At 41.9% G+C, this 12782-nt stretch overlaps 1 protein-coding gene across 1 annotated transcript in view; it reads left to right on the top strand.

Annotated features, from left to right (window-relative positions):
- The window catches only part of LOC121009484 (cysteine-rich and transmembrane domain-containing protein 1-like), a 122028-nt gene extending 118989 nt beyond the window's left edge, over positions 1–3039 (top strand). Inside the window, exon 3 of the mRNA XM_040442634.1 lies at positions 2674–3039. Within this exon, the coding sequence (XP_040298568.1) occupies positions 2674–2780 (107 nt within the window). The 3' untranslated portion in view covers positions 2781–3039. The remainder of the gene's footprint in view (positions 1–2673) is intronic.
- The last annotated feature ends 9743 nt before the right edge of the window (positions 3040–12782 follow it).

Below are 12782 nucleotides of genomic sequence, written 5' to 3'. Positions count from 1 at the left end.
TTTATACTGCCCTGGCATTTTAGGGGCCCTAAAGCGTGAGAAGAAGTCTGGGATCCAAATGTCTAAAAATGCCCTCCTAAAAGGAATGTGGGCCCCTTTGCGCATCTAGGCTGCAGAAAAGTGTCACACATGTGGTATCGCCGTACTCAGGAGAAGTTAGGCAATGTGTTTTGGGGTGTCATTTTACATATACCCATGCTGGGTGAGAGAAATATCTTGGCAAAAGACAACTTTTCCCATTTTCTTTTTATACAAAGTTGGCATTTGACCAAGATATTTATCTCACCCAGCATGGGTATATGTAAAATGACACCCCAAAACACATTGCCCAACTTCTCCTGAGTACGGCAATACCACATGTGTGACACTTTTTTGCAGCCTAGGTGGGCAAAGGGGCCCACATTCCAAAGAGCACCTTTTTGGATTTCACTGGTCATTTATTACAGATTTTGATTTCAAACTACTTACCACACATTAGGGCCCCTAGAATGCCAGGGCAGTATAACTACCCCACAAGTGACCCCATTTTGGAAAGAAGACACCCCAAGGTATTTCGTGATGGGCATAGTGAGTTCATGGAAGTTTTTATTTTTTGTCACAAGTTAGTGGAATATGAGACTTTGTAAGAAAAAAAAAAAAACATAATTTTCCGCTAACTTGTGACAAAAAATTAAAAGTTCTATGAACTCACTATGCCCATCAGCGAATACCTTAGGGTGTCTACTTTCCGAAATGGGGTCATTTGTGGGGTGTTTGTACTGTCTGGCCATTGTAGAACCTCAGGAAACATGACAGGTGCTCAGAAAGTCAGAGCTGCTTCAAAAAGCGGAAATTCACATTTTTGTACCATAGTTTGTAAACATTTTTTTTTAATCAAAGACATGTAGAACAATACATTTTGAGAAAAATGTATATATGGATGTCGTTTTTTTTGCAAATTTTTACAACTGAAAGTGAAAAAATCGTTAAATTTCGATTAATAACAAAAAAAGTAAAAATGTCAGCAGCAATGAAATACCACCAAATGAAAGCTCTATTAGTGAGAAGAAAAGGAGGTAAAATTCATTTGGGTGGTAAGTTGCATGACCGAGCAATAAACGGTTAAAGTAGTGTAGGTCAGAAGTGTAAAAAGTGGCCTGGTCATTAAGGGTGTTTAAGCTAGGGGCGCTGAGGTGGTTAAAGGCAATCTGTCACTACATACCTGAAAATAAAACCATTGGACTGTGTACATATTTGCTTGTTAGTGGAAAGAAACGCACCTTGTTTCATGTTGATAGATACAGGGCTAGAGATTGAGACGCAAGATTTCAGGGTCAGGCATGATTTTGTCTACACTGCATAGCTCTGTCAATCAAAGTGGTGGGGATGCAGCTAGCACAGAAAGTGACTGACTGCAGCTTCAGGTGCAGTAGCAATGTCCTTGTTCCATCTAGGAGCTAATTTGCATAAACTACAAAGGTTTATTTTTCTGAATTGGGGCCACATATCAACATGGGCCCAAATGCACTTCTTTCACCTTTACAAGCACATATGTACGCAGTCCAAAAGTTTTTATTTCCATCTATTTGGTGCAATGGAAAAAGGTGGCTTCATCTACCGAATCACATTCTGCATCACTTTCCAGCCATTCTAATGTCAGCCCCAGGTGCAGTGGAAAAGTACTGTATAATGTAAAAAAAAAATGTCATCCAAAGGTATTTTCTGACCTTGTGATGGGAAAAAAAATTACTAAAAAAATATATACAAACTGATCCCACTACATATTTTTTTATGGCTTCATCGCTGTCGTACTACAAGCTATGATCTGATTTACCCAAAATGGTAAATTTAATGAATAGAAATTCTTGTGGACGATGAAAAATGCAAAACAAATGTCAGTTTTCGGGTATTGCCACCAGAAACAAAAGTTAAAATGCATTTTTTTTTTTGCTTTTTTTTTTAAACTGTAAACATAAACATTGCATCAAAAGCATACTCTGCAAATATTTCTTATAAAAAAGAAACCTGCCTTATTTCGGAAAAAAGATCTCACATCTCTATCAAGTTAGGCATTAAAGGGATTGTCCGGGTTCAGAGCTGAATCCAGACATATCCTCTTTTTCACCCCAGGCAGCCCCTCTGCATCGCGCAGGACAAGGGCTGTTTTGTTTAGATTTTGACACTGCTAGGCGGAGGCTTCTGCCTAATAGTGTTCCAGGTGATGTCACCGGCACTAATGGGCGGGCTTTAACGCTGCCCTATCCTGTTTTGGCAGAGACCTGGTACGTCACTGGATCTAATGGTGTCCGTGTGCGTTCCGCAATTTGCGGAACGGCGCGGACAGCCATTAATATAACTGCCTATTCTTGTCCACAAAACAGACAAGAACGGGGGACAGGTTATATTTTTTTGGCGGACCACGGAACGGAGCAACGGATGCGGACAGCACACTGAGTGCTGTCCGCATCTTTTCCTGCCCCATTGAAGTGAATGGGTCCGCATCCAAGCCCCAAATACTGCGGCTCAGATGCGGACCGAAACAATGGTTGTATGCATGAGGCCTTAATGTAAAATTGTATTACTAAATCACAGGATTAGATGTGTCGATTACGCTAGATCAGTGTATTAAAAATACCAAATTGAGTACAGTGGTTGAAGAGCGGACTTAATGAATTATTTTCTTTTCTTTCTTAGTGTACGTTGTAGAAGAGAGAAGAAGGGATGATTCTGGAGAAAGTGCCTGTTTAACAGCTTGTTGGACTGCCCTTTGTTGTTGCTGCCTTTGGGACATGTTAACATAAAATTATATAAATATTTAGTAAAAGCCAGAACACAGAATGCCTGTACTTTATTGCATCTAACATCTTATTTTTATCTTAAATTTTTTTAATCAATTAACAAGCAGGCATTTATTATCCTATTGATTTTCATGCAGTTAGGGTACATTCACACGACTGTATAATTTTATCAGCATCCATTCCGCATTTTGCGGAATAGATGCAGATCTATTCATTCCTATGGGTGAATAAAATGTGTGGACAACGTTCAGTATGTTGTCCGCATCCGTGTTTCCGCTTTTCTACTCCGCAAAAATATGAAGCTTGTACTATTATTGTCCGCACAGATCGGTCCGCAGCCCTATTCAAGTCAATGGATCCGCAAATTGCGGATGCCATACGGAATGGTTTCTGTATGTCATCAGTTTTTTGCGGTTCTATTTCTGAATTATTGAAGGCCTTCATTTTTTTTCTTCTCTCTTTTATTCCTTACGTTTTTTGCGGACCGTAAAAAACAGAAGACATACGGAACACAAACTGAAATCATTCATCCGCAAAATGTGGACACACTGTTCCGTTATTTGCGGACCGCAAAACGGCAAGGATTACACACAGTCGTGTGAATGTAAGTGCACACTTCTGCCTCTTCTTTCAATTCTGGGCAATATCTTGCTCCATGAATGTTACAAGCACTGTGTATTCTTTTTTTTTTCTGTTCATAGTTCTTTATCATTTTTTTTTTTTCTCTTGTATTGTGCTTCAAAACTCAATTATTCCCAGACTGGGACAAATGAATATATGAATCTGATCTAACATCCACATAATAAACCAGCTCAGTATGCAAAGACTTGGCATCTGTGAGCACTTACATACTTCCGCAGTTCATTGTTGCCTTGCACCTTATAATTTATCGAATGAAAAAGTAATTATTTAAGAAACACAAGACAACACTAAAGCATAATCTCTTTGTTATGTAGTTTGACTTTAGAACGTATGGATATGTTTATTAGGAATATGTGATATCTGTAGCATAGTTTTTTCAATTTCTCTGGCAAACAACATTATTAATATGCAACAATTACTGAATGATTGCATGGAATATTATGGTAGATTGCATTATTTCAAAATTTTACTGTAAGATTAAAAAAAAAACTGTAGCCCTATATGATCAGTTTGCATTGTGTTGATTACTTGATCTTCAAAAATTTGATATGAAGTGGGAGGTAGCATAGTTTGCACTCCTTTTATCTTCAGCTGTTTGTGGAGACCCTTTTTGCAAACTCCAGTGGTCATAGGAGGAGATCTGAGGCCTATGTGGAGGCTAAACTCAGAGCACAGAGGAGCAATGAGACTTAATTCAAGAGTCAACAAAGACCAGTGCTACTGGGGAACGCGCTATTCATAGGAAAGCCTCCAAAGGCTCTGAACAATTACCATATGAAGAGTAATAAAATGCATTTAAAAAAATTAAAGCAGTAAGTAAATTTACCTTTTGACACACAAAGGAGCAAAATGAAGACTGATTTGAAAGGTTATTGCAGCTTGTTCCCATTTATTTCTATGGAGCTTAACTGTGATACCAGAAAACCTGAGGACAAGTGTGTTGTTTCTCAAAAAAAGCAATGTTTTTAGAATCTTAACAACATCCTTAAGTAACCAAAGTTGTATCTTATACAGTATGTTCTTGCCTGTCCTGAGGATAGGTCATCCATATTAAAAAGCAGACAACCCCCTTAACACAGCACGCAATTGGGAGTCCCTGCACTGCTTAGGAGTCCCCTGCCTGACTCCATATATGGCTAACTCCATATATGGAGTCACTGCTCTGGGAGTCCCATGCTGACTCTATATATGGCTATATCCATATATAGAGCATCCCTGTGGGTATTCCTAAACACTGCACAGCATTCTAACAGTGTATGGGGATACTCCTGTATAGTTACATTTTTTTCAGTCTCTACTTTTAAATTGTTACTACTGTGTTGCAAATTCACAACCTTCTTTATGGGAGCCTGAAGCCTTCCTAGTGTGCTAAATGAATTTTTCTAACTAAAAACCTACATTAGTATTTATGTACAATGCACTGGTATCTACAGATACATCTCTACCAGTACATTTGGATAACAGCAAAAGTGTAATTTATTTAGTAATCACAAAAAAGTAATGGAGCAAAATATATTATCACTAGGGATGAGGGAATCGACTTCGGTTAGAATACTGTACGGAGCGAGCGCTCCGTACAGTATTAGAACGTATTGGCTCAGATGAGCCAAAGTTATTACTTTACAAAGTCTTGCGAGACTTCGGGTAATAATTTCTAAAGTTATTACCCGAAGTCTCGCAAGACTTTGTAAAGTAATAACTTCAGCTTATCTGAGCCAATACATTCTAATGCTGTACGGAGCGCTCACTCCGTACAGTATTCTAACGGAAGTTTTATGCAACAGAATGCTATCAGCAGTACGCAATGGCACATTCTAAACATATCAAGAAAAATAGCTGAAATAAAGTGGCCTAAATGGGAGGAAATGCTCAAAAACCCCAAACACTGTGGCATATTTATAACAAGGGGAGCAATTCCTCCGCATGTGATACGGTGCTAACGGCAATACCCAGCAAAAATGCATACAATGGAAGATGTGGTGTGTGTGGTCCACTGCCGGCATCCTCCATTGTATGCATTTTTGCTGAGGATTGCTGTTAGCAACGGATCACATGCAGAGGAATTGCTCCCCCGGTTATAAACACGCCACAGTGTTTATTTTTATTTTTTAGCATTTCCTCCCATTTAGGCCACTTTATTTCAGTTCTTTTTCTTGATATGCTTAGAATGTGCCATCGCGTACTGCTGGTAGCATTCTGTGGCACCTGGTAGCCTGTGTCACATGGCCTGTTATAGGTGGGGCTTACAGCCTTATCTCTCCCACTACATGAGTGATTTTACTATGGAGGTATATGGGAGCTTGACTGTAAGTTTATATCTTAACACCTCTCAGACAGTGTTCACACACCGTAGGTAGTCTAGTGGTAAGAACCCATGCCACACAGAGATACCTTGATGGTGGTGCAAAAGGGCTCAGATGTGTTCCTGAAAGGAATACATTGGCTAAAGTCTCAGTTCTTAACATCTGTTTGTGGGATTAGCCAGTGTTGTAAGTTGCACCACAAAGTTTTATTTTGAAAATGTAAAAGATAAACAAAAAAAAGTTGTTTTTGCTTAAAATTCAAAGGGAATATGTCATCTTTAACTTAAGCAATTTGAAAATTAAATCTCCAAAAAGCATAAACTGTTCACCGTAAAGCACAGTAACAGTAGTTTTAATCAGGGTTAGGGCTCATTCAGACGGCCGTATGCTGTCCGCAAAAATACTGAATGCTATCTGTTTTTTTGCGGATCCGCAAAAAAACGGATCTGCAAAAAAAGGATAGCATTCAGTATTTTTGCGGACCCATAGACTTCAATGGGGCCATGTCCTGATTTTCACGGACAAGTATAGGACATGTTTCATTTTTTTTGCGGATCCGCAAAAAAACGGATAGCATTCAGTATTTTTGCGGACAGCATACGGCCGTCTGAATGAGCCCTTAACCAAACATTTGCATGCCACTGTGTGTATGTGTATATATATATCTATCTATGTATGTATGTATGTGTGTGTGTGTATGTATGTATGTATATATATATATATATATATATATATATATATATATATATATTCAAAGAATGAAGAGGCAGCACTTCCAGTTGTTAGGTGATAGGGTGACGACCCCAAACTTTATTCCAGCTACGTTTCTGCCTTCTCAATGAGGCCTTTGTCAAGCCAATTGGAGGACAAGCCAGCCTCTGTGAGGATTTCTTGCACCCAGAGCTCCACATCTGACTGTGCTGCTGCATTATTTGTGGTATTATATATATATATATATATATATATATATATATATATATATATATATATATATAATTAGGGGTGCACCGAAATTCCGGCGGCCGAAAATGGGCCTAATCCATTTCGGCCGATATTGGTACATATCGGCAGAAAATATGGGGTGTGGGATTTGTCACCCACCAAGTACCGTATTTTTCGCCCCATAAGACGCACTTTTTCTTCCCCCAAAATGGGGGAGAAATGCCCCTGCGTCTTATGGGGCGAATGCTTGCCGTTTTACATCGCAAGCTGCGATATAGGAGGGAGCGGGGACTCGGGGAGGGACTGGGAGGAGGATCTGGGGGCTGCCAATAGCGGCGGGGCGGTGCAGTCATTGTAGTATAGCCCCGCCGCTCCGGTATACTAGTATAAGATGTCATATTCATTTATTGGTTATTAAACATGCCCCCTCAGTCCTATTACTACCTTACATCCTAATCGCATCTGTAGAATTCAGGCAGGCAAGGCGGGCGGCAGCGTAACTCTTGTCATGTGCCTGAATGAAGCCGGCGGCGCAGGCAAGTGACGTCAGTGAGAGACGCGCCGGCCGCCCGGCTTGGGCTGCCTGAATTCTACAGAAGCGATTAGGATGTAAGGTAGTAATAGAACTGAGGGGGCATGTTTAATAACCAATAAATGAATATAACATCTTATATTTGTATACTGGCGGCAGCGGGGGGGAGGCGGGGGCGATCTGTGGATGGCACAGTTATGGGCTGGGGGAGTCTGTAGATGTCACTGTTATGGGCTGGGGGGGGGGGGGCTGTGGATGTCACTGTTATGGGCTGGGGGGGTCTGTGGATGTCACTGTTATGGGCTGGGGGGGGTCTGTGGATGGCACTGTTATGGGCTGGGGGGGGGGGGTCTGTGGATGGCACTGTTATGGGCTGGGGGGGTCTGTGGATGGCACATATATAACAGTGCCACCCACAGATCCCCCCAGCCCATAACAGTGCCATCCACAGATCCCCCCGTAACAGTGTCCGCCAGCCACAGATCCCCCCGTAACAGTGTCCGTCATCCACAGATCCCCCCATAACAGTGTCCGTCATCCACAGATCCCCCCATAACAGTGTCCGTCATCCACAGATCCCCCCCATAACAGTGTCCGTCATCCACAGATCCCCCCATAACAGTGTCCGTCATCCACAGATCCCCCCCATAACAGTGTCCGTCATCCACAGATCCCCCCCATAACAGTGTCCGTCATCCACAGATCCCCCCCATAACAGTGTCCGTCATCCACAGATCCCCCCCATAACAGTGTCTGTCATCCACAGATCCCCCCCCATAACAGTGTCTGTCATCCACAGATCCCCCCCATAACAGTGTCTGTCATCCACAGATCCCCCCCATAACAGTGTCTGTCATCCACAGATTCCCCCATAACAGTGTCTGTCATCCACAGATCCCCAGTAATAGTGCCATCCACAGACCACAATTAGTTCCAAACACACAGCACACCTTTTGGTTAAAAAAATTTTTTTTCTTATTTTCCTCCCCAAAAACCTAGGTGCGTCTTATGGGCCGGTGCGTCTTATAGGGCGAAAAATACGGTAATATGATTTATTAAATTCATGAAAAAGAATTATTAATAAAATCATTTAAAAAAAAAGTATTTTAAAAGTATTTGGGCAAAAAGGCAGTTTCGTTTTCGGTCAAGGGCATCCTGAATTTTCGGTTTCGGACCAGAATTTTCATTTCGGTGCACCCCTAATATAAATATATATATATATATATATATATATATTTTTTTCGCAGCACCACCAACCAAAAAAAAACACAGGTGGGTGCTAGCGCAAAGGGAAAAAGCTTACCCAAATGTATAATGGAAAAATAGAGCAGCACTCCAATGTAGCAGTAAAAAGTGGTATCTTTATTCACCCATAAGTGACGTGTCGTTTCGGCTCCAACCTGAAGCCTTTCTCAAGCAATGTGAACTTTCCAAAGTGAACATATATAGTGAGAGGAAGTGACCACATCACATCAAAAAAGGGTGTTTACAAATGAACCAGCAATTAACCCATGCTTGCACGTGCAATAATAAATACATCAAAATATTTCAATTGTATCAAAAAAAATCTTGTGTAACAAATTCATAACATCATGTAAAAAAGAGCAACACAGTAAATGTCAATACATAATTGGTACAAAATCAATGTGTACATAAAGTGCTGCAAAATTACCCATGATTAAATGGTTAAAAACAATTATTCCAGTTTATTTGTGTGTGGAAAAAACCGGAACACATGATGGTGGGTGTAAGTGAAAGCACACGCCAAGGCAACTTACACAACCCGATTGGAGATCGACATACACGGCGTCCCCGATCCTCTAGTGCGCATGCTCCAGGCAGCACATCGTATCAGTATCATATAGCAGCGTCATAACGACCATGCGCAATACTCAGTATTCCTCCACAGTCGCCATCTTGGAAGAGGTAAAACACAGGAGAAGCACAACTATTACATAGCGTCCCCACCTGTGTGAATACCATTCAAACCATGGCGATACCATACTATTCACACATGAAACACACTGTTGCTAATAGGATCACCTACGCCAACAAAAGTTTCTGTGAGGTACCAATTGTTGAAACATACACAGGGAACCATGTGCGGAAAGAGCCGAGCCACCAGCAATTCCACACAGTGTTAACCCTGCTGATCCTGCAAAATTATGAGGGATCTCCTCGTATCTTCACACATGCACAAGGAATCTGAGCAGCCATATCATCGCAAAATAAAAAACGCATGTCAAAAAAAAGACGCCTGATGAATAAGTCTGGGGTTGAAGTTGCGTTGATTGTGCATCACATCGTCCACCAATCACATAGTACCTGGCCCTTTACCACCACAATCTATATGTAGGAATAGAAAAGGAAAGCGAGAAAAGGTTATTATACCTATATCCTCCATATATTGTAATACAATTTTTACATTACAGCCTAACCCTAGGAAAAAGACATACGCACATACAATTAGACCGGGCAAGCTACCCTCCAAATACCTATCCTAAATTGAAGTTTGCATTAAGGCCATGTGCTTTTAAAGAATTAAGCGTATATATCCACCATATTTATTTTTTCTTTAATAATAAAACCCTATTGCCCCCTCCTGGGCATTGGTACACAATCAATAAGCCAGCATTTGAGATCTCTTTCTTTGTGGTTGAGATCTGCAAAATGTTTAAAAACCGGCAGATCCACTCTTTTCTGTCGAATACTTAATCGATGGTTGTTCATTCTAGATTTAAAATCTGTAGAACTTTCCCTGACGTATAAGATATTGCAAGGACAAGATCATACGTATATCACATCCCGTAGTCATCCCGGCACTGTACAGAAGACGGGCCCTAGAGGGGATGGCACCTGAACAGTCAATCATTAAATAAAAAATGGGTGAGCGGAACCACACAGACCTGCAGAACATCGGGGTGGGGAGCCGCAGGTACGGTACTGTACCCCACTGCACCCGACTGTACTGTCCTGTGCCCCACTGCATCTTATTGTCTACTGTATGTACAGTATTGTACATGTGCTGTGTATTAATATCGATATCTGGCTCCTGATACAGACCGTGGTCATCCCGACACTGTACAGGAGCCGGGAGCTATAGGGGATGGCACTAGGGTTGAGCGAACCCGAACTGTAAAGTTCGGGTTCGTACCGAACTTTACTGTGTTCGGCACCCGAACATTTCAGTAAAGGTTCGGGTTTGGTGTTCGGGTAATATTAATATACCATCGGATCTGAGTTTTCTCCAATCCGATGATATATTTTGACTTGAAGTGTCCCCATCACCATGGGAACATCTCTGTTAGAATATACCATCGGATTTGAGTTAGATCGTGAAAACTCAGATCCGACAGTATATTCTAACACAGAGGCGTTCCCATAGTGATGGGGACGCTTCAAGTTAGAATATACTGAGAACTGTGAACATAACGGCCCCCTGCTGCCTGGCAGCACCTGATCTCTTACAGGGGGCTGTGATCTGCACAATTAACCCCTCTACTGCAGTCCTGGCTGCCATGGTTATTTAGCACTTTTAGCAGCATTATACTTACATGCGCTGTCTGTGGCCGGCGCTCCTCCTACTGGTAAGTGAAAGGTCTGTGCGGCGCATTGCTTATAGCACAGTCCTGTCACTTACCAGTAAAAGGAGCGCCCGGCCGGCCACAGACAGCGCATGTAAGTATAATGCTGCTAAAAGTGCTAAGTAACCATGGCAGCCAGGACTGCAGTAGCGTCCTGGCTGCCATGTTAACCGATCGGAGCCCCAGCGAAAGAGAGAAGAGGCCGCACTAGCCACCAATGATTTTAATAGGGGGGGGCCGCACTAACCACCAATGATTTTAATAAGGGGGTGGGGGGAAGCCGCACTGGCCACCAATGATTTTAATACTGAGAACTGTGGACATAACTGCTGCCTGGCAGCACCCGATCTCTTACAGGGGGCTGAGATCCGCACAATTAACCCCTCAGGTGCGGCACCTGAGGGGTTAATTGTGCAGATCACAGCCCCCTGTAAGAGATCAGGTGCTGCCAGGCAGCAGGGGGCAGTTATGTCCACAGTTATCAGTATATTCTAACTTGAAGCGTCCCCATCACTAAGGGAACACCTCTGTGTTAGAATATACTGTCGGATCTGAGTTTTCACGATCTAACTCAAACCCAATGGTATATTCTAACATAGAGGCATTCCCATGGTGATGGGGACGCTTCAAGTTAGAATATACCATCGGATTGGAGAAAACTCCGATCCGATGGTATATTAATATTACCCGAACCCGAACTTTTACTGAAATGTTAGGGTTCGGGTGCCGAACACAGTAAAGTTAGGTACGAACCTGAACTTTACAGTTCGAGTTTGCTCAACCCTAGTGCCATAGCGCTCGGCTCCTGTACAGTGTCGAGATGACTACAGTCTGTATCAGGAGCCGGATAGCGATAATAATACACAGCACATGTACAGTTCTGTACATACAGTAGACAATAAGATGCAGTGAGGCACAGGACAGTACAGTCGGGTGCAGTGGGGTACAGGACAGTACAGTGGGGTACAGTACCGAACCTGCGGCTCCCCAACTCGATGTACTGTAGGCCTGTGTGGTTCCGCTCACCCATTTTTATTATTTTATTTAATGATTGACTGTTCAGGTGCCATCCCCTATGGCGCCCGTCTCCTGTACAGTGTCAGGATGACTACGGGCTGTATCAGGAGCCAGATAGCGATATTAATACACAGCACATGCTGCTCTGTACATCCAGTTACACTACTAGAAATTCACATAAAGTACGGTACTACTGATTAATCTAGTACTTTAACTCAACAACGCCATCTACTGGCATTGGTGTGTATTGATACACTGGAGGAGATAAAATCGCGTTTAGTTAGTAACAAATTGCGAAATAAGGGAGCGGTAGCGATGACTCATCTGTACTATACAGAAGTGCAGTGTTCTTATCTGTGGGCTTGGTGTACAACTGTGTGTGGAAAATTCCATCAACAATTGACACCTTAGTGTCCAAAAATTGCATTTCACTGGTAGAATGTACCAAAGTGAATTGCAATGATGTATAAACACCATTGAGAACACTCTGGAAATCCATGAGTTGATCCTGACTACATGTCCAAATGAGGAAGACGTCATCTATGTATGTCCACCACCTCAGTATATACCTTAAGTGGTTAGATAGATGACGTCCTCCTCAAACACACGCATGTATATATTGGCGTAAGTGAGGGCCATATTAGACCCCATAGCCACACACCCCTTTTGGATATAAAAAGTATCTTGAAACAAGAAATAGTTATGTTCCAATAAGATAGTAAGCAAACTAAGAATGAAGTCCACGGCCACATCAGTCAGTGTGGAGGTGGACAGCATTCTCCTGACCGCATTAATCCCCATACAATGTTTAATTGAGGTATACAAAGAAACAACATCAAATGATGCTAGAATTACATTCTGAAAATCAGAAATATCCACTTGACTCAATCTAACCAGAAAATCACTGGCATCACGAATATAAGTAGTACCACCAATAGCAAAACCTCTTAATAATCTGTCAAGGAATGTGGCTGGATGACTAAAA

The sequence above is a fragment of the Bufo bufo genome, chromosome 1 (genome assembly GCF_905171765.1).
Source record: "Bufo bufo chromosome 1, aBufBuf1.1, whole genome shotgun sequence".
Classification (NCBI taxonomy): Eukaryota; Metazoa; Chordata; class Amphibia; order Anura; family Bufonidae; genus Bufo; species Bufo bufo.
This window is presented reverse-complemented; position numbering and strand designations above follow the sequence as displayed.